The sequence below is a fragment of the Telopea speciosissima genome, chromosome 3, assembly GCF_018873765.1.
Source record: "Telopea speciosissima isolate NSW1024214 ecotype Mountain lineage chromosome 3, Tspe_v1, whole genome shotgun sequence".
Taxonomy (NCBI): Eukaryota; Viridiplantae; Streptophyta; class Magnoliopsida; order Proteales; family Proteaceae; genus Telopea; species Telopea speciosissima.
Genome location: NC_057918.1, coordinates 2,229,032 through 2,252,355, shown reverse-complemented (window position 1 = coordinate 2,252,355; position 23,324 = coordinate 2,229,032). Strand labels below are relative to the sequence as shown.

General features: G+C 39.5%; 2 protein-coding genes and 1 pseudogene across 2 annotated transcripts; 1 reads left to right on the top strand and 2 right to left on the bottom strand.

The window, feature by feature from the left end:
- Positions 1-999: 999 nt before the first annotated feature.
- Positions 1,000-4,537, bottom strand: LOC122656292 (protein PHOSPHATE-INDUCED 1-like). The gene is made up of 2 exons (XM_043850777.1): positions 3,448-4,537; positions 1,000-1,009 (listed from the first exon to the last, which is right to left on the bottom strand). Exon 1 carries the CDS (start codon positions 4,398-4,400, stop codon positions 3,453-3,455), a length of 948 nt encoding a protein of 315 aa, XP_043706712.1. The 5' UTR covers positions 4,401-4,537; the 3' UTR covers positions 1,000-1,009; positions 3,448-3,452.
- A 740-nt stretch (positions 4,538-5,277) lies between these two features.
- LOC122656942 lies at positions 5,278-23,315 on the bottom strand (annotated as a pseudogene).
- Positions 16,860-17,981, top strand: LOC122656943 (protein EXORDIUM-like). The gene has a single exon (XM_043851648.1). The coding sequence runs from the start codon at positions 16,924-16,926 to the stop codon at positions 17,866-17,868; it is 945 nt and encodes a 314-aa protein (XP_043707583.1). The 5' UTR covers positions 16,860-16,923; the 3' UTR covers positions 17,869-17,981.
- Positions 23,316-23,324: the final 9 nt, after the last annotated feature.

Below are 23,324 nucleotides of genomic sequence, written 5' to 3'. Positions count from 1 at the left end.
TGATTATCAAGTATGGGATTGAAGCAAAGGATGAGATTATGGAGATCTTGTGTTTATCAATTTTGAATCCACAGGTCTGGTGAGACGATACCCATTTATTCTCTTTCTCTTTTTGTAATTTTCTTTGTAACTTTGGCATTAATGAGTAATGACACAAATAGATATAAAAGAGAGAGAGAGAGAGAGAGAGAGAGAGGGAGGCGAAGAAAAAGAAAAGGATATGATTCTGATTTAAGGATATGGTATGTAACAGACTCAGCTGTGAGAGAGAGATATGGAGGAGGTAAGCGATAAATCTAAAGGGCAGAGAAGAAGATTCGAGAGGTCAGGAGGGCTCAGTAATTGTCCAAGGGGTGGGGATCAATAAACGACAACCCTATAGTAAATAGTGAATATTTTTGAATTTCCAAAAAAACAGTACATTTAAACCCCAAAAGTAAATAGTAAATAGTAAATAATAAATAATAAATGGGGAGTGAGGCACTGATGCCCATCAGCTTTTGTTCAAAGTATTAACACGAGAATTGAGAGACCGATCCAGAGGATCCAAATACACTGAGCTAAGTTTGATTTAGGAACCAAGGTGGAGGAGAGAAGTTGTTATATATCTATTCAAATCTCCATATTTATAGGTCCCTCTTTACAAGTCAAAGTGTAAATAACCCTTTAGTTTAATTACGCCTTTTATAATGGGCTGGAGTGCTGGAGGGAGGCCCAAAGGCCAGATTCCAGATGGACGAAATAGAATAACAGTAGAGTCTGACCAAAGAAACTCCAGAGGCCTGGGTCCATTCTTGGACGATATATGAGACTACCTAATGAGCACATTCCAGGGTTTTACAAATCGGGATCGGATCGGCTGGATTGGAATCGGCTTTCTAAAATTTAGGATTAGGACAACTTTGGTCTTTGGGGGGGGGGGGGGGGTCCCATTTCATAATGATTTCAAGTTTTTAAATCCTGATACGTTATTTGAAAGTTTTTTTTTGTTTTTTTTTTTTCCCTTCTTCTTTTTCTTTGTGAGTATTTGTTACTACCTACAACTTTAATATCGGTATCAGTATTAGTATCGATACCCATATTGGTCTCGATCGATATAAATCGACATTAATATGGGCTGGTAATTTTTGGATTGAATTGAACCATTTTGCCCCTTAAAATATGGATATAAGGTTTTTTTAGGTCATTTTACCTCCTGAGATTTTGATTATGGATATCTCCAAATATAAAAACATATATTTTTTTTTTGTAGAAAATATAAAATCATATTCAGTAAATTATTGGAGGTGGTTCCTTCTTTTTTTTTTGGGGGGGGGGGGGAGGGGTAAGGAGGTGGTTCCTAGGTTGCCCTATTATTCATTCCTTTACTATTATTTTTTCTTTTTTTCATAGGTTATTTGTTATTATATATAATTCAATGAAACTTGAAACCATATACATGTATGCACCTTATTATATACACAACCGTGTCTTTTGAGACCATTAAATTTACATTCAACTTTAATATAATAATTATTAACTATTGCTATTCTAAAAGTCAAAATCAATTCAATATTGAATATCATTGGAAAAAAGAACCCTGAAAGGCAACATAGTCCCTGCACCCAGAGACAGAGGTGCATGAAATGATTGCCCCACACCCATGAAAGGTGGAAACCCACCCCTATTGATGCTTCCGCGCATGCCCCCATTGGTCCCGCGCTGGTGCAGGGGAATCCTACCTCTCAAGAAACCCTCTCCCAAAATCATTTATCCTTTGTTTATTCAACCAATACATCGTTTACACATTAGGTGGTATCGATTGATTCAATACTCCAAAAGAATCCTAAAAATGAAAATTACGCTTCCATATATGTTAGTCTATCACAAACTCCAAATTCATATGGGAACAGTCTCTCTTCTATCACTGCTAAACTAGGGGTACCATCTTTAGTTATCTGGATTCACTAGGGGTTCAAGGATCTAAACTAAAGAATGAAACTTTAACCCTCTGTTGTTTCATTGCATGGTATCTGTGGCGTGCTCGAAATGATCTCATTCTTGAAGGCAAGGTTTGGACTCCAGGCGATGGTAATCAATGTGATGAAAAGGCAGCCACCGAGTTCACCAATGCTACTCGGATTCCATTTCAGTCTAACCCTGGATTACATTGTCTTCTCCTTCAGAAGCCACCTATTAAGGATACGTTATCAAATTCAAATTTAAGTTTGAATTTCAGCAACCACAATATGAGTTGACCTGATCCAAGCAACTCCTACACGTCTCTAGCCGTGATCTATTTTTTTTTTATATCTTGTTCCTATTATCTCTCCTGTATAAGTTCTGTAGAATAGTTTTAGATAAACTCAAACTTGAACTTCTTTTTTATTTTCAAATTCTAAAATTCTTTATGTAAAGATCATATACATTATAAATACAAAGACCCAATATCAGAATGATATGTGGGTGAATTCAAGTCCATTCTCATCTCTTACACCACCCAGATATTAGACTTAGCCTCCAGATGGGTCTCTGAAAGTAAATTGTGATGCTTCACTGTTGCCAGATAGTCTAATCGGTGGATTGGGATTAGTTTCTGTGATCATTAATTTTGGGCGTCTACGTACTTTTGGGTCGGTTTTGATTGGTGAAGCCATGGCTATTTGGATAGCCCTACTTCAAGCCATCGAGGATTGTTTGGATCATCTTATCATTGAATCGGATAACAAAGATTTTATCAGTTTTCTCACTGTTGTGCGCAACAATCCAACTAGTTTGATTGTTCCCATTCTCAAGATATCAAACATTTTTGCATCGTATTGATAGTCATTTGTTTTTCGTTTCGTTACAAGAAAGGTAAACAAACAACTTAACTGATTCTCTTGCCAAGGGAGGACCATCTGTGATGTATAGAACTACTTGGCCTCAATCCATTCCATGAATTTTGGAAGTCTGTAATTCCAAAATCATATGCTTTTCACATCAATCTTAATAAACTATTTCTACCAAAAAAAAAAACAAAAAACCCTCCAAATTGACATATTAGTCCAAAATAAAACAATTTCTACCTCTTAATCATCTACCTCTTTGGGTGACCAGTATAAACTTACCACAATCAAAATTAATCACCAAAAAGTTAGGATCAGCGTGTCTGTCTAAACTCAAATGGTTCACCTCATATTGCACAATTGATCTACTTGTATTTTCAGTCGTTAAACGTGTACTATCACATTCCTTCTTAATTTTTCAACAAATTTTCAATGTTTACCCTATGGTAAGAGCTTAAAATTTGAAAGATGAATAGAGGAGAGTGAGGTTTACCTGTTTTTCCAAATTAATCAAGGTTATCAAAAAAGACTCTGTTTATACAGAAAATAATAGAATGAAAAAATTAATTAATTAATGAATTAATGTTTTACATCACATATAACGGTATGTATATACAACTTTCTGGTTCTCCTCCCTAACAATTCTTAGATCAATGTAGAGCATGAAGATGTGGAAGGATCAAACAATGCTGGAAGAAGGTACTTCCTTCCATTTGCACCGTTGGCATTGTAGCTAGCACCAGTAGTTGAATCCACCAACAACTCCCCTGCATAACCAGGGTAAGCCCCCTTCCCATAGATACCAGGGCAAGCTGAAGCTGCCTCCAATGGTGCCTCAGCCGGGCCTTGATAGAAACCATTTCCAAAAGGGTTGGTAGCAGTAGCAGCCAAGAGACTAGCCAGATTGATAACCATTCCATCCATGCCCACATCATTGTTTGGAGCAATCAATGGTGGGTTCTGAGGGCCATAGATGGGCTGGTGGAAGGGCCAAGCACATTGACCTGGGCACTGAGTCTCAGAGTTACCTACCCAGATGTAAGCGAACTTTGATTTCTTGCCTTGGGAACCATGGCTTCCGCATGTGTCTATACAGAAGCCCTCGACGTTGACATCTGCGGCGGTAAGAACTACATTAACGGCATTTCTATGGTCGCCTCTACCTGCGAGCTGCACGATTTGCTTCCTGGTGAGGGATTTGCCCAATGAGTATTTCTCGTCAAGGATTTGCCTACCCATTTGGAGAGAAAGAGAAGAGTAGGACTTCTTGTTCTTGGAGCTGAGGTGGTAGTACTTGTCTGTGGTCTTCCACCATGTGAGAACAGAGGATTGGGGTTCGGTCTTCAATGAGGCTGGTGAGGATGAGAGGGAAGAGACGAAATCAGAGATAATGGCGCGTTGGGCAGGGTTGAAATTGCCGTACCAGATGAGATTAACAGAGATCTTGCCGGAGAGAAGAGGACCCTTGTGGTATTGGAAGAGCATAGACTGTTGCTCCACCGATCCAGAGAGTCTTCTTGCAGCATTGGAGAGATGTAAGAGGGAAACCACCAAGAGGACTTGGTAGGGCAATGTAGAAACAAAAGAGGCCATATTAGTGAACTTGAGGAGTAAAGAAGGGGAGGTATTGAGAAGTAGAGAAAGAGTTCTCTGCGAGAGAGAAAGATAGGCTGAGATTGACCTTTGGATGTAATGGAGGAGAGAAGGTGGAGATTGTTGTTTGGCTGTTGTGGAGAAAAGATGGTATGGGTTCTTTATATATATAGTTCTGATATCTTTGGCCAAATGGGTTGGGAGAAGCAGCGGAGAAAGATGGGTTTTTGTGTTTGTTTCAAGTGTGTAGCAGTCCTGACGGAGAGGGGGAGGCCTCAACTGTTAGAGTGATGACATTATTAAAAAGCAAAACGTGTTGTTTGAACATTTTATTATAGGTAAAAGGGGGCTTTTCCCCAATTTTCCCTTGCTTTATTTAGGGGTGTCAATGGGTCGGGTTGGGCCGGGCCTGCCAAAACCCTGACCCTGACCCTAGAGGTCTAAACCCTGACCCTGACCCTGACCCAACCCTGGCAGGGCCAAGAAACCCTCAACCCTGACCCGACCCTGCCAGGGTTTTTCTCTGGCCCGGCCCGACCCGACCCGACCGAAAATTATCTCCTCCAAGAGCGCCGATCCCAATTCAAAAAGTTCAAATCTCACGCTCCTCGCCCTCCCGCTCCCAGCCTCGAACTCCGTCTCTCGACTCCCGAGTCCCGTCTCCCGACCCTCTATACTCCAATCCTTGGTTTCCCCTGCAATCCCTAACCGCAGTTAAAGTGTTAACCTGATCCTCAAGAAAGAAAAGTAAAAGCCAGACAACGAGTGCAACGAGAAGACTGAGAGAGCGAGAGAGCGAGAGAAACAGTTTGCGTGAATTTTAAAACTTTTTTGTTCTCCTTGTAGATTTCAATCAATTGTTCAGTTCCTCGCTCTCATTCTCGATCGTTCCTCTGTCTCCACGCTTAGGCATATGTTTTTCCAGTTCGTGAAAGCAACGATTGTGATCTCCTGCTAGTAGCTCCATTTACAATCTTTTTGCTTCAAAATGGCTTCGAGAAACCAAAACAAGCCCCCGACCCTGAAAATTTGGTATTTTCAGCCATATAAAGGCTTATAAAGAATTCAGGGTCGGGTCAGGGCCGGGCCGGGCTAGGCCCGCCACCTTGAGCCCGACCCGACCCGACCCTGCCAGGGTCAGCCAAAATCTCAACCCTGACCCGCCCTTCGGGCTGGCAGATCAGGGTCGGGTTCGGGCCGGGCTCAGGGCGGGTTCGGGCGGGTTCGGGCCAGCCGGGTATTATTGACACCCCTAGCTTTATTACAGCCCAGCTCCAGCTTAAGAGTGAGAGAGAGAGAGAGAGAGAAGGGAATGAAACACGGAACTAGGAAGTTGGATTCCCTTGCTTTATTTATTAGTGTACTGCCCAGCTCCTACTAGAGGAAGTAACCAACCAACTCATGATCCTTTTGGGTGCTGACTGAAAGCTGATTTCCAATTCCTCCAGGTGTTCGAAGATCAGCCAGTCACCCTTTGAATAATTATCACCTTCAATTTCTGGGCATCTCCAATTCCTCTAATAGGGGGGAGTGGATCTCACCTTGGGCAGTGTTTTCGGATAGGGGGTAGAATGGTCATTTTCACCCCATGTGAGGAATTAGAGGAATTGAAAGGGACAACGAATTGGAGGGGATAATGATTTACAAGTGATGATTAAAATTGAAAAGTACTTCTATAAACTAGATGGTTAACCAAACTATACCCTTTTCTTATTTTGGCTTTTATGCCATTTAGAAATGTTTTAGGACTTAAATTTTGTGCATATATATTTTATGTCATCATCTAATAATAACATGATTTTATAATTATACATTGGAATCTATCGAATTAGATTGATTGAGATTTGATATGATTTTCTCATATTCTTAGAACCTTATTTTGGATTGATCAGGAATACACAAAGATCACCCTTTTGGCCATTTCTTCCTAAGTATTTTTTTAAGGGGCGGAAGTTAGGCACACCACTATCTTTCTTGGAGTTAGTGGTTCAACTGAGGGGACTAGGATGGGAGGGGCAAGGGGACTTTTCCATAGAGGTGAGGAGAGAGGTATGTCCGACTCTTATCCTTTTTTAAATCACTAAAAATGTAGAATTAATGAACGTACCTCTTCTAGCTAAATTTACAATAGTTGAATCAAAAGCTCCAAAAAACCAAAGATATGTCAAAATTTATGCTTTTCTTCCTGATTCCATTTTCTAAGGTTTTGGTCGTTTCCAATTGATTTATGTCTAATTCTTTCCTGATTTCAATTCAATTTGAATCCAAATCGATGGTGCAGATCCTTTAAACCGGTTTTGAGAATTCAAACCCTAAATGATAGATCCATTTACTCTAATCATTAAACACCTACACACACAATAGAGTGACGCACTGTCTTCCTTCGTTGCTTTTCTCAATTGTAACTTTATCAAGGTTTAAAAGTTTGGAATCATGACCGGAAATCGGAATCAACTACCATTGCTTCTCTCTCAACAGATTAATATATTTTTTTGCAATTTTTTAAGGTCAGCCGTTTAGGCCCTTGATTAACTGTCTTAGGAAGTGTGTGGATTTGGCCATTGGGGTGCAAGACGGCTACGATTATCAATAACAAAAAGGGGGGAAATGTTCACTATACAAGGGGCGCAGACTGCACCTAGACACATGGGGTGGGTGAAATGACACTCCGGCCTTTGAATAGTTGAAATGGCTACCTCGCCCATCCCTTGTGTCTGGGTGCAACCAGCGCCTTGTGTCCTGCTGTGTAGAGAATATTTCCCCCCCCCCACCCCCCCAAAAAAAGGGAAAATTACATGATTAGCTACTTTTGGGTTTTCATTTACAAAACTGTCCACCTTATGTTTGAGTTAACAAAAATAGACAAAAACAAGTTTAGTTTTACAAAACCAGACAAAGCAGTGACTCTCCTTCCTGCCTCGGCATTTTCCCTCTGAAAAAACCTCTTTTTTTTCCCTCTGTTAGTTGGGGTAGCAGAGAATATTGGCGGTGGCTAGGACAAGGGTAGGGTTGCAGGGAATGGGGGATGCCTAGGCGAGAAGGCAATGGCAGGGGTAAAAATGTCTAAAAAAGTAAGTGTGGGAGGTAGAGATACTATTTAATTTGTCCAGTTTTGTAAAACTAAACTTGTTTTTGTCTATTTTTGTTAACTCAAACATAGGGTGGACAGTTTTGTAAATGAAAACCCAAAAGTAACTAATCATATAATTTTCCCAAAAAAAAATGCAGGACGGCCACATTGGTCAATTTTTGGGTCCATGAAAGCACGACTATCGTTAATCTGTAATTGCTGTACTTCTTTGTGTTTTTTTTTAGAGAAAGTTACTTGGACACCCCCTGTACTATGGCCTAATTACTTAGTCTCCCCAATGTTTGAAACAATTATTTGAACACCCCCTGCAGTTTACCATTTCTTTCAAGTAGCCTTGTTCGTTAGTCAGTTACCATTATCATGGGTTAAATATTTTGTAAATGCCTAAACTACCCTTAAGGTCTAGTGAAGTGACATATTTGCCCCCCATTTCTTTCTTCTTCTTCTTCTCCTTCTTCCTCCTGCAACCAAAAAAAAAATTTCAAAAACCATTAGGGCATCTTTGAAGATTAAGCCCGAAAGGTCGAGTCGGAATCAAAGAGAAAAGCTTCATTCGTGGCTCTTATGGCGGTCGTCCTCGCCGTCTTCTCCTTCATTGGAGATGCTATCACTGTTGATGCTCCAACTCTAAGTTCTACTTCTGGTGCCGAACTCGGTGTTGTCTCCGCATCGGTCGCCGCTGCTTTCCTTGTCTCTTTCCTCGCATTCATGCTTAGATCGTTCTACCGATAAACGATTTGAAGATCTCGTACGTCTCTGAATCTATTTTCTACTATTCCATCTAAACTACTCGGAGACTAACGGATTGTCTTTTTTTACTTTGAGATTTATACGATTCGATTCCTTGTACTTCGACTGTTTTCAGGTATTTTAGTAGGAAATTTATTTTTCTTCCTTGATGCAATTTTGAATCGTTCATCTACTGTGGATCGGAGAATGTTGAATTGTTGATATCAATCTTTCGTGAAGTACACCATCTGATTCTGCTGTACGTAGCATCAACATCTAATGAATGCTTGGGGTTTTATAAGGTTACAATCTTACAAAGTCGGTGGTAGGGAATAAGATGTCCTACATGGATTAAAATGGATTTCTTTACTCTTTAAAAGTGTGATCCATAGTCGGCGATTAGGGGGTCCTCGCTTTCTCCCTCCCCTCCTCCACTCTATCTCCCCCACTCCCTGCAGCACCCCCTCCCCGCCACCTACTGTGCTCCCTCCCTGCTATGAGCACCCTGGCCGGAAAGCCCACTCACACCCCCTACTGCTCTGCACCGTGAACCCTCAGACCTCTGCCTCTTGCACCTGTACCCCTCGACCTCTACCTCCCCTCTCCCAATTCAAAACAGAAATCTAATGAGATACTGAAATCAAAATCTCCAAATCCACCAGAGTTGTAAATCAGTCCTCTCTGATTCCAAGTCTCTCCTCTCCTCTTCTTTCTAAAGCTCTAGTTTGACCACGGATTGACAAATCCACCACAGTCCGGTCACCGGCGAACGACGAATACACCTTTGTAGTCAGTTCAGACATCATGTAAACCCCCACTGCCTCACTCCATCTTTAACTATTTGACTATTTTAACAGATTCTTGCTTCAAATGGGGGGAGTTGTTTATTCTAAGTTCTCTGTAAGAAGAAGAAGAAGAAAAAAGGGTAATTTGGTAATTTTAATTTTACTGCATTCTATTGAATAGGTAATAAGGGTAAAATAGACATTTTCATTTAAACACTAACAATAGACTAACACCGTCAGGTTTCGGGGGGCGTCAAGCAATTATTTCAAACGTTGGTAATCATAAGCAAAATGGCCATAGTACAGGGGCTGTCCAAGTAATTTTCTCTTTTTTTTTATTATTTATGTTGATACCTACCTTCCCCACAACTTAATTTAGAAAACCCATCAAAGAATATCATGAGCCTTTTTACCCCACAACGCGTCTTTTGGTTCTTTGCAGCATTGACAGTAAAATAATTTATATAATACAGTGGGCACTGCCTTTGCTTCTCTTTAGTCCAACTATTGCCAACCCCAATTTCAGCCAGGATCCAGATCATCTACGGTGCGCTGCCCGTAGCGGCCTGAGCGATGCAGACTGAATCGCGTGCGCAAAGACCGCCTTATCCTTGCCCAAACGCTTTGACCAAGCGGGGGTATGCGTGTCATTGTGCGAGTAGCCTAGTCTGCATCGCACAGGCCGCTACAGGCAGCTGCGCCGTAGAGGATCTGTGAGTTTCTCCCAGGCTTTCTCTAGTTAATAAAATCTATCTTCTATTTAAAAAAAATACAAATACTCACCCCACGCTATAAAGCAATAAAAAATGAATTTAGTCGTTTTATTGCAACTATATAATTCTCACATGAACCCCTCCTCTGTCTCTATAAACAAGAACTCAAAGACCATATTACAGCTAATTTAGGAGTAGACATAATGGCATTAGCTTACGATACATCTAGTGTGCCAGCCTTTTTCCATAATTCATGAATTTTTTTTTTGGGGGGGGGGGGGGGCAAAGAATTCATGAAGTTTGAAACCCATAGAGGTGTATTCATCTTATTATATACATGGAAGCGAGTTTTGAAACCATTAATTTGTATTCAACTTTAATCTAATAAGTGTATGCATCTTATTATATACATTTCAATTTATATGGGTATTTTTACGAACACCTGGCCTACATGTAAAATACAACTAAATAAAGAAATGCAATAGTGGTTTACCTTAACCAGAGTAATCCCACAATTTTTAGAAGAGAAATTATCAGCACCACTCCCTGACGTTTGCCTATAGTTTAAGGCACACCCACTAACTATCATATTATCAGCGCCACCCCCTGCTTTACCAAACTAATTCCACATAGACCCCCTACCGTTAGTTAAGAGGTGCTAAGTGGTCATGTCAGCTTATATAATATTTTTTAAAAGGCAATTCTGCCCTTCTTACTTGGTGAAGTATCTAATCTACCCTTTCAATTAAAACCCCCACAAACCCTTCTTCTTCCTCACATTCAGCTAACAACATCGGAGAACATCCATTGCAACCTATCGTCTTCATCTCTACCCTCTTTAATTTTTCCGATTTTCATACTGAAACTCTTATTCCATCATCACTGAACCATTCCACCTCTACCTTCTGCCCTAACCTAGTCGTCCCACCATCTCCACCTTCTAATCCATTCACCAAACATTTTCTTCTCTATTTTTCTCCCAACCAAAAACTTATTTCTCTCATCCTCCACTAGTCTTCCAAAACCCACCGATCAAAACCCTACCCATTATGGCTGAACCCATTACTAACCTACAATTTACATTCTACTGTTGCTAAAATCACATTTCCATTCTTCCTTTTCTATTCTCTTCTATATTTTCCAGCTATTACACCATTACTGTGGTGTTTCTGTGGCCATATGAACCTATAACCCATTCTTCCCCCCCCCCCCCCCCGTCTTTCTTCTATTCGATTTCCTCACCTTCGATGTATCCTTGTAACCCCAACTGTAGGAAGAAACAGCCACGGTCGTCCTCCCTGAAGCAGCCACGGTACAATCGATGAAAATAATTTCAGGATCCACGGCAGCTCAGTTCATCCTAGGGAATAAGTGATTCGAACCATTCGATTTTGACGACCGCGGAAGGGGTAACATTAATTCTTCATCACGGTACCAACCTGGGGAGCTCAGGGAAACCCTCTGACTTCTTCATTGTTGCTGCACCACCTACATTGGATAACCACGATTGAACCTCAAAGTTTCTGCCGTTGCAATTCCTATGGTTTCTGTTTAATTTTATTTGATTGTATCGGTTTGTAATATGAATTCCCACCCCTGTTTTTTATTTTGTTCGTCGTACCATTCTTCCCGTGACTGACCTTCGTCAATCTTCTGCCACCGACCTGCATTGCAAGCGCATACCCGGATCAGAGAGGACCGACCCCCATTGCCAATATTTGAAGTTTGCCACAACTTCGGGGTGGAAGAAATGGCTGGGTACTGGTTTTCCCTAGAAAAACAACGTTTTTCTTTGTGGCCGTCGTCGTCGCTACCCTTTTTAATGGTGTTGTGGTGATTGTTTCCGGTGACGCTTGTTCTGGCGGCGTTGTTTTGGGGGCTTGGGAAGTGAAGGAAGAGAGGGCTTCTTCTTCTTTTTCATAGGGGAGTACAGTGTGCGTTTAAGAAATGATTTAGACTAGGTTTTTTTAATGTTTTAGTGTGAGGGGTATTTTGGTCAAAATAATTTTATTGGTTAACACCGTTCAAAAATGGGTAATCATTGATATTATGGTAGTTAGTGGGTGTACCTTAAAATATAGGCAAACGTGGGGGGGGTGGGGCTGATAATTTCCCTTATTAGAATTGCCGGTGATAGACGTATCCAACACAATCTTGCAATCCTCTCTTCTTCCTTCCTCTTCTATTTTCTTCTTCTTCTTTTCCTTTCTTCGTTTCTATATTTTTTTCCCTTCCTCTTCCTCTTTTTCTTGCAAAAACCCTCCTAGGTTTGCTTCAAAGCTCACACATCATGCACATAGCTCAATGGAGGCAAACCGTAAGCTTAAATGATGACTTGATGGAGTTTCATGCATGGGAGACCTTTTTTCTTTTTCTTCCTTTTCTTTTCTTCTATTCCTTTTATATCTTGAGCTTTCTTCAAACCCTTGATGTATTCCTTTGAAGGCACAATATCAGATAGAGTTTCTCTTGAAAACTTGAAGTCAACAATAGAACATAGAAGATTCGAGGATTCTTGGGTTCAAGCTCTTGGGAGCTTTCTCTAATTCTTTCTCTTATTCTATATGGATTTTCTTCATTGTAATGAATTTTTGAGTGTGGTTTTCACCACCAAGCTCGTGATAAGGACCTTAACTCACATATTGTAATCTCAGGAAAACTTCCAGAATGCATCTCCAATTTCAAAACTCTCCCAATTTGCTCAGTTTCTGTGCAATGATACGAAAAACACATTACATCTTCGTCCGATAATGAAATGATGCACTTCCATTTGAGATGACAGAAGACTGGAAGAACTATAAGTTCTATGTGGATGACTTTGCCCAGATCTATCATTTAAACCTTCCAAAATTAGCTCCAAACATGCTACCATTGCGTGAACCTATGATTTTTCTATTCAAACTATGTGGAGCTTTCACCCAATGCTACCACATGCTTTCGATGACTATATAACACCGTGATATGTTTCCATATAAGCCTCTTTGTATCACTGTTAAAGTGTCATATGTTTCCACGTAAGCTTCTCTGTATCACTATCAAAGTGTCACATCACTACCAAATCACTACTTGACCATTTCAGCTCTCCCAACTTGTTGTCTAATCTCTCCAATTACTTCCAAGACCTATGTACACTCTATATATCTCTACAATTTGACACTTGAGCACCATTTCCAGCACTGCACCAACTACCACATGCCACATCATCAATAACATTTGCCATGCAGTGCCTTTTGTCAAATCACTGCTTTTCAGCCTCACTAACATTGTTAGTATTGCCAAATAACTCTATAACCCTTGTGATATATTTATACACCCATGTACATATCATTGTCACTTCACTAACACCTCAACACTTTTGATTGTACTGAGCACTGTACTACCAATATGTGAGTGTGTTGATTCTGACAGTGTTGACAACAATGACAACACCATTCTTGTTTCCTAGGCATTTCAATTTATGAAGTGTTTTCTTGAAGCTTGATCTTCCATTGAATGCTTCAAACATTTCATACTTCTTTTGTTCTCTGAGTTTATGGAACACTTTTAAGGATGCAAGCCTCAATAAATGTCTTCGTGATATATCACTTTGCGATTGATCGGTGAATTGCTTGATTTGCTTTTGCTTGCTTGGCTTGATTTTTTCTGCATCTTTGATGCGCGACGAAATACCTCCACAAAACTGCTTTTTCACCACTCATACACAAACTTTTTCATTACTCAAACACATTTTAGTGATCATTAAAACATAAGGAGAAAATTTTCCTACACCATGGATGTAGGAAAAGTACACCCATATAGAGTCATAAATATTTGCCCCGACCAAGTAGGAAGTATGCGGGATATATTTCATTCTCGTGCTAACGACCCTCAAATCCACAAGGTAAAGAAAATCCTAATTCTAATGGGGAAGAAGAGCAAATAAAACTAGTTTGATTCATAAACTTCAAGATACCTTTATTTTGTCCTAAATGACCTTTATATAAGAAGATCAGATTACAAAGAAAAGAAAAGCGAAATAAAACATGAAACAAAAAAAAGTAGAAAAATAAAATAGGAAACTAGTATCCCTAAATCACACACAAAACTTTGGAGGCCCGGATCACCCCTTAAACGTGCGAATTTGACCCCAAATCTATAGTCCAATGAATCCCATTACTTAACTAAGCTATAAAGATTTGGTTGCCGTTTGGATATTGGTTTTATGACTCCCATAACTCTACTTGAGTAAAAAATTAAGGCCCTTGGAAGTTGTGCTGACAAATTAGCACTTTCGACCTAATTGAGTGGACTTCAGCCAATCCAACCGATCCAAAAATTCTTCATAAATCTTGTCTACATCATTTCTTATTGTACAAGGTTGATAATACCCCTGTACTTTTCCATAATAGCCTCTACAAACCATCTAAATGCCTCGGTCAAGGGATTCACCCTTGACCGTCGCCGAAGGAAGACAATCTCCAAAACATAATGTAAAGACTAAGTTTCCCTCCATCACCCAGTGAATGGATTCCCATTCACCATGGCTGAAGGGAAACTTGGTCCTAATGTAAAATACATTGTCCCAATACCTTTTCTTTAGGTGAGGACCCATGCTCATGTCAAAGTCTCGTCTTAATTTGTCTTTTTTTTTTGGAGATAATTTTGTTTGAGTTTGCTTAGCTCTCCTAAAATAGATGGAGTGTGATTGGAGGATTCTATAAAATAATCCTACTTGAGATGATGCTTTCTGGCCAAGAGTGTGGCCTATGCCAGTGCTCCCTGTGTCTATCTCTCTTCTCCCCCAATAGAGATAAAGATGTCATTTCATAGGAGGAGGAGAGATATAGACTCATGGGCAGTGGCGTAGGCTACGTTCTTGGATAGAAAACATTTTCCCAAAAATTACATCAAAAAAAATAAAATAAAATATATATATATATATATAAAGAAAAAAATTAAAATGCCTTGTTTAATTAATATTTGGATCTTATTACATAGCAAAAGGCCAGGGATATGGTAAGAGTCTTAACTCTAGAAGAAATTTCTAATTCTGTGTCATGTCATCCAAACACTCTTGAAGCTTCACAATCTTCTCGTGTAGAGGTATAGCACTATCCTCATCTTCTTTCCTATCAACCCTTTTAAAACCCGGACTCTCCTACCTAGCTCAAGTGTGTTAAGCCTAAGGGTGATAGTCAGTATGATATCGGGATTCGGTATGGTACAAAAGATAGAAAGTAGATACCGAAACCATATTGTACCGGATACAAACTGTATTTCTAATAATACCGATATTGTACCTACTCGATATGGTTTGCATTCAATGTCAAAAAAAGTTTGTATTCGATATTAAAAAGGTTTTTATTCGGTATAAAAAACATGATGTTGGCACGGCTCAATCAAATCAAACAATCCATTAATTCTTGGGAGCATGGATTTGATTGAGCCATTCCAACATCCCACTTTCACCCACAACCTAGGATGATGAAGAAGATGATACAATAGAGAAGAATGGAAAATGAAAAAGCATGAACACTTGCCTCATGTGGTTCTAATTTATACCTACTCAGAACTGATGCCATAGATTCAGGAGCTTGTTTGATTATCGAGTCAGACAACGCGACACTCATTTCCTTGCTGAGCTACCCAAGGACGAGCCCACCTATCACCATTGATGGTATTTTGAAGGACATCCGGTGGTTTGGGCCCCAATTCCCTTCTGTTTCTTTTGTTTGTATCTCTAGAGAAGTGAATGTTGCTGCTCACTCTCTAGCTAGGATGGATCTATTTGTGGCAAGTAATGCTTGCAATCAGGATGCCTTGAGCTCCTCTTGCCCTCCTCTGCAATACAATTGCTTTTCACAAAAAAAAAAAAAAAAAAAAATGATTCAGTAGTTTGAACCAAGTTCTTCTTATTGGATATCAATAGCGAGAAGAATGGTCACTAATTGAAAGATTTGTAGATTGAGATATAAGAAAAGAGAAGGATTAACAAGAATTTCAATGGAAATTTAAAAAATATATCTTTCATGTTTCGAAACAAAATTAAGAATAAAACTAAGGGTTTTGATTTTGCAAGTTGGTACTTTGGCTATATACTTTAGCCTCGATTCGGTACAAGTTCGGTGTGTTATAGAAAATTTGGTACGGTATCGATACATATCGACGATTTTGTCTTAAAAATCAATATCATACCATCGTACCAAGAGAGATTCTATTTTCACATACCAAATTTGTATTACGAGATAGTCCGTACGTTTCCGAGAACGCAACCCTTTTCACCTCAAATAAGGAGGCCATTCATATTTTCGGTATCTTTACTTTCTTCAAAGCCTCTGACCTTTTGGTGCTCTACTCAAAACTCACAAAGAGGTGGATGCATATAGGGGTGTAAATGACTAATCGAAATCCATTTTCATAGTTGTGTTCGTATTCGTTTAGTACTATTCGAATCCATCCAAAAACTAAAAGGATGTAGATACGAATAAGCTATAGCTATTCAAAAAGCTATATTACTTGTAAATGGAAAAAATATCCAATCCATATTCATGTCCATATCCGTTTAGCACTGTCCGAATTCGACCAAAAGTTAATCGAATGCGGATGCGGATATAACACTCTCAGAACCGAATTTGATCCATTTACATCCCTAGATGCACATGGCTGACCATATGGAATTATGGATCATTGACCATTACGTACTTCTTGGTCATTTAAACCCTTGTAGTTGTAGATAAGCTGGAGCCTGGAAGAGACTGAGTGACCTGTGACCATTTTTCTATATCTACTCTTTTTTTTTTTATATTTACTCTAATGTTTCAAGAGACATGTGTGGGGACAGTTGGCCACTTACTTGGTGACTTCCTTCTACTCTCTCACCTTGACTACATCCTGTGAACCACCGAACCAACCCTATAAAGTCATAACTCTGCTTTCAAAACAACGCGTTTGAAAGAAGTGTTAATAGCCCAGTTAAGGCCCACCTCATCTATCACTACAGCTCTACCATACACTAAAATATATACAAATGAACAAATCCCTCCTTCTCCGTAGCTTCATTGACCCATTTTGTCAAACAATTAAAGATCTCCTTCCTCAACACTATTATAAAACCTCCCATCTCTCATCCTTTGATCCACAAGAACAGAAAAGAAATCTCAGCCTCTCTACCTTACAGAGCTCTTCTCAAGTTCCTTTTCTTCACTTTAATTCCTAAGTTCCCTAATATGGCCTCTTTTGTTTCTACATTACCCTTCCAAGTTCTCTTAGTGGTTTCCCTCTTACATTTCTCCAATGCTGGGAGGAGACTCAGTGGATTGGTGGAGGAGCAGTCTATGCTCTTACAATACCACAAGGGTCCCCTTCTCTCAGGAAAAATATCTGTCAATCTCATCTGGTACGGCAATTTCAACCCTACCCAACGCGCCATTATCTCGGATTTCATCTCTTCCCTCTCATCCTCACAAGCTTCATTGAAAACCCAATCCCAACCCTCTGTTCTCACATGGTGGAAGACCACTGACAAGTACTACCAGCTCAGTTCCAAGAACAAGAAACCCTCTTCGCTCTCTCTCCAAATGGGTAACCAAATCCTTGACGAGAACTACTCATTGGGCAAGTCCCTTACCAGGAACCAAATCGTGTTGCTCGCAGCTAGAGGCGATCATAGAAATGCCGTTAATGTAGTTCTGACCGCCGCAGATGTCACCGTCGAGGGTTTCTGTATGGACACATGCGGAAGCCATGGTTCCCAAGGCAAGAAATCGAAGTTCGCTTACATCTGGGTTGGTAACTCGGAGACTCAGTGCCCAGGTCAATGTGCTTGGCCCTTCCACCAGCCCATCTATGGACCTCAGAACCCACCATTGATCGCCCCAAACAATGATGTGGGCATGGATGGAATGGTTATCAATCTGGCTAGTCTCTTGGCTGCAACGGCTACCAACCCTTTTGGAAATGGTTTCTATCAAGGCTCTGCTGAGGCACCATTGGAGGCAGCTTCAGCTTGCCCTGGTATCTATGGGAAGGGGGCTTACCCTGGTTATGCAGGGGAGCTGTTGGTGGATTCAACTACTGGTGCTAGCTACAATGCCAATGGTGCAAATGGAAGGAAGTACCTGCTTCCTGCCCTGTTTGATCTTTCCACATCTTCATGCTCTGCACTGGTCTAAGAATTGGGAAGGAGAAACATAAAGTTGTATATAGATTTCATACGGGAAGTAGTAATAGTTTATAGATGTAAGAAACTCGATATATGATGTAATTCATTTATTCATTTATTTATCTATTCTATTATTCTCAGAAAAACAGAGTCTTTGCTGATGACATCGATGAATAATGAGTTTGCTAGCATGTTGTCACCTTACTCTATTTGAAACAAAGGGTGATTAGTAGTTTATAGACTTTTTTTTTCCCTCTAATCTATACCCATTCTATGATCTCCTGGGACCAAATCGGTTTTGATTGGATGATCTTAACCTTTTGGATGAACCAATTGTTTCTAAAGAATGTCTTTTAGTGTATGAAGCAAAAAAGATATGATGAACAAGTAATAAGAGTAAAGATTGAAAATGTTAAAATTGAAGAGATGATTGTCAATCCCAAAACATTCCTTCACTATTTGGAGAACTATGATTAATTCTCTTCCCAGTCAAATTCTTTTTATCCAAAAGAATTTGTCAATTCCAAATTATTGTCTTTGTTGTACCAAAATCGTTGGCCATTTATTGTTTTCATGTCTTATGTTCAAATCTATTTGCGGGTGGTATTCTTAGAAAATTATGGCATGTCCCTAAACTTATCCTTCTCTTTGACAGAGAATAGAAGTGGATCTCAGACATATTTAATAGTAATACTCTATATGGCACTATTGGTAAGTTGTCTTTCTTTGTGTGATCTATCATATCAGATGGTAAGGAAACAAAAGAAGTTCAGGATGTCGGTGCTGGTATTGATATTAGTGTGTGGCATAGTACTTCATCATCAGTTTGGAAGAGAATTTGGAAGTGTCATACTTTACCTAAAGTAAGAAATTTGCTTTGGCGAGCATGCACATCAGGTGTGGCTTCAAGAGAGGGGTTGCCACAATGACAAATTCCAATTGATGTTTCATTCTTGAGATGCGGCAGCACAGTGGAGACTCCATTTCATATCTTGTATCATATCCTTTTGCTCAGGTAGTATGGTCTGACAGCTCGTTACCATACAATGTGAGAAATTCAGGTGATATTTCTATCCAATCTTGGATACAGAGCAGGTCTCCTTTCGACCAATTTGAAAAAAAGCGAGGATGGAAGACCGTGGGCTGATGTGGTATTGTACGGTATCTATGGAGATCGGGGTTTGTGGAAAGTGCTGGTCTCCTATGGAGGTTATAGAAGCTGCTCAAAAGGCTCATTTAGAGCTCTTTCAGGCTCAGGGTCATCCTGTATTTAGATCTATAAATATGAATGCCAACTCTAGTGCCTCTTCAAATGATGGCTAGGTTTGGATTCTTCTTCACTTACCAATGCGGAAATTCAATATCGATGCATCTTGGAGTAGTGATCATCAATGAGGAGGATTATAGATTTTGATCATATATCACCTTGAACAGCTATGTATTGCAAAGTCTGAACTAACAGGTTTTTATTCTATGCTTCTGGGTGAGGCAATGGCGGCTCGAAGTAGTTTGTTGGAGGCTCTAGAGGATTGCGTAAAGAGGAAGCTTATGGTGGAGATGGACTGTAAGAACTCTATTCATACATCGTTCACACTTCCTCAAATATTCTTTTATCTGTGCAGTTTATGATTGGAGACATCTTATATTTATCTACTTATTTCTTTCATTTAATTTCCAATGTATTTTTAAGGAAATCAACAAGTTAGCTGATTCTCTAGCTAGGAAGATGTTATCTATGACGTGTATGACAGTATAACTGAATTCTACTCCATGGTTGAGGGAGTTATGTACCTTGTCAACTATGCGCTTCTCACGTGTTTTTTTTTATTTCTTTTAATGAAAATAGTGATTAATATAATTAAAAAGAAGGCAACTGATTACAGTGTTCCAATAGACATGGGACTTTAGTACGACTAGTAAACTGTACAAGAGATCTAAACCATCCTATTAAAGTAGCATTTTCAAAAGACCGAAAACAAACGTCTTTGGCCCGATCCAAGATCTACAAAAAGTATGTTAGCACTTCCCAAAAAAAAAAAAACAAAAATGAAATGCTGAAAAGAAATGTAAGCATTCTGATTACAATCATTAATGGATATTAATAAAAACATGTATCCAAGCAATGTTCTTATTATCAATTAAAAATGCATTTGAATATGCTTTCTTAGAATGGAAATGAGTACCAAACATTGCCTGAGATTTTGATTATGGATATCTCCAAATATAAAAACATATATTTTTTTTTGTAGAAAATATAAAATCATATTCAGTAAATTATTGGAGGTGGTTCCTTCTTTTTTTTTTTTTTAGGGGTAAGGAGGTGGTTCCTAGGTTGCCCTATTATTCATTCCTTTACTATTATTTTTTCTTTTTTTCATAGGTTATTTGTTATTATATATAATTCAATGAAGCTTGAAACCATATACATGTATGCACCTTATTATATACACAACCGTGTCTTTTGAGACCATTAAATTTACATTCAACTTTAATATAATAATTATTAACTATTGCTATTCTAAAAGTCAAAATCAATTCAATATTGAATATCATTGGAAAAAAGAACCCTGAAAGGCAACATAGTCCCTGCACCCAGAGATAGAGGTGCATGAAATGATTGCCCCACACCCATGAAAGGTGGAAACCCACCCCTATTGATGCTTCCGCGCATGCCCCCATTGGTCCCGCTGGTGTAGGGAATCCTACCTCTCAAGAAACCCTCTCCCAAAATCATTTATCCTTTGTTTATTCAACCAATACATCGTTTACACATTAGGTGGTATCGATTGATTCAATACTCCAAAAGAATCCTAAAAATGAAAATTACGCCTCCATATATGTTAGTCTATCACAAACTCCAAATTCATATGGGAACAGTCTCTCTTCTGTCACTGCTATTACCATTGTACCATCTTTAGTTATCTGGATTCACTAGGGGTTCAAGGATCTAAACTAAAGAATGAAACTTTAACCCTCTGTTGTTTCATTGCATGGTATCTATGGCGTGCTCGAAATGATCTCATTCTTAAAGGCAAGGTTTGGACTCCAGGCGATGGTAATCAATGTGATGAAAAGGCCGCCACCGAGTTCACCAATGCTACTCGGATTCCATTTCAGTCTAACCCTGGATTACATTGTCTTCTCCTTCAGAAGCCACCTATTAAGGATACGTTATCAAATTCAAATTTAAGTTTGAATTTCAGCAACCACAATATGAGTTGACCTGATCCAAGCAACTCCTACACGTCTCTAGCCGTGATCTATTTTTTTTTTATATCTTGTTCCTATTATCTCTCCTGTATAAGTTCTGTAGAATAGTTTTAGATAAACTCAAACTTGAACTTCTTTTTTATTTTCAAATTCTAAAATTCTTTATGTAAAGATCATATACATTATAAATACAAAGACCCAATATCAGAATGATATGTGGGTGAATTCAAGTCCATTCTCATCTCTTACACCACCCAGATATTAGACTTAGCCTCCAGATGGGTCTCTGAAAGTAAATTGTGATGCTTCACTGTTGCCAGATAGTCTAATCGGTGGATTGGGATTAGTTTCTGTGATCATTAATTTTGGGCGTCTACGTACTTTTGGGTCGGTTTTGATTGGTGAAGCCATGGCTATTTGGATAGCCCTACTTCAAGCCATCGAGGATTGTTTGGATCATCTTATCATTGAATCGGATAACAAAGATTTTATCAGTTTTCTCACTGTTGTGCGCAACAATCCAACTAGTTTGATTGTTCCCATTCTCAAGATATCAAACATTTTTGCATCGTATTGATAGTCATGTGTTTTTCGTTTCGTTACAAGAAAGGTAAACAAACAACTTAACTGATTCTTTTGCCAAGGAAGGACCATCTGTGATGTATAGAACTACTTGGCCTCAATCCATTCCATGAATTCCAAAATCATATGCTTTTCACATCAATCTTAATAAACTATTTCTACCAAAAAAAAAAAACAAAAAACCCTCCAAATTGACATATTAGTCCAAAATAAAACAATTTCTACCTCTTAATCATCTACCTCTTTGGGTGACCAGTATAAACTTACCACAATCAAAATTAATCACCAAAAAGTTAGGATCAGCGTGTCTGTCTAAACTCAAATGGTTCACCTCATATTGCACAATTGATCTACTTGTATTTTCAGTCGTTAAACGTGTACTATCACATTCCTTCTTAATTTTTCAACAAATTTTCAATGTTTACCCTATGGTAAGAGCTTAAAATTTGAAAGATGAATAGAGGAGAGTGAGGTTTACCTGTTTTTCCAAATTAATCAAGGTTATCAAAAAAGACTCTGTTTATACAGAAAATAATAGAATGAAAAAATTAATTAATTAATGAATTAATGTTTTACATCACATATAACGGTATGTATATACAACTTTCTGGTTCTCCTCCCTAACAATTCTTAGATCAATGTAGAGCATGAAGATGTGGAAGGATCAAACAATGCTGGAAGAAGGTACTTCCTTCCATTTGCACCGTTGGCATTGTAGCTAGCACCAGTAGTTGAATCCACCAACAACTCCCCTGCATAACCAGGGTAAGCCCCCTTCCCATAGATACCAGGGCAAGCTGAAGCTGCCTCCAATGGTGCCTCAGCCGGGCCTTGATAGAAACCATTTCCAAAAGGGTTGGTAGCAGTAGCAGCCAAGAGACTAGCCAGATTGATAACCATTCCATCCATGCCCACATCATTGTTTGGAGCAATCAATGGTGGGTTCTGAGGGCCATAGATGGGCTGGTGGAAGGGCCAAGCTCATTGACCTGGGCACTGAGTCTCAGAGTTACCTACCCAGATGTAAGCGAACTTTGATTTCTTGCCTTGGGAACCATGGCTTCCGCATGTGTCTATACAGAAGCCCTCGACGTTGACATCTGCGGCGGTAAGAACTACATTAACGGCATTTCTATGGTCGCCTCTACCTGCGAGCTGCACGATTTGCTTCCTGGTGAGGGATTTGCCCAATGAGTATTTCTCGTCAAGGATTTGCCTACCCATTTGGAGAGAAAGAGAAGAGTAGGACTTCTTGTTCTTGGAGCTGAGGTGGTAGTACTTGTCTGTGGTCTTCCACCATGTGAGAACAGAGGATTGGGGTTCGGTCTTCAATGAGGCTGGTGAGGATGAGAGGGAAGAGACGAAATCAGAGATAATGGCGCGTTGGGCAGGGTTGAAATTGCCGTACCAGATGAGATTAACAGAGATCTTGCCGGAGAGAAGAGGACCCTTGTGGTATTGGAAGAGCATAGACTGTTGCTCCACCGATCCAGAGAGTCTTCTTGCAGCATTGGAGAGATGTAAGAGGGAAACCACCAAGAGGACTTGGTAGAGCAATGTAGAAACAAAAGAGGCCATATTAGTGAACTTGAGGAGTAAAGAAGGGGAGGTATTGAGAAGTAGAGAAAGAGTTCTCTGCGAGAGAGAAAGATAGGCTGAGATTGATCTTTGGAT

Bases quoted from the DNA above. Each gene is read 5' to 3' on its own strand.
- LOC122656292 (XM_043850777.1), bottom strand. From the start codon at position 4,400: ATGGCCTCTTTTGTTTCTACATTGCCCTACCAAGTCCTCTTGGTGGTT.
- LOC122656943 (XM_043851648.1), top strand. From the start codon at position 16,924: ATGGCCTCTTTTGTTTCTACATTACCCTTCCAAGTTCTCTTAGTGGTT.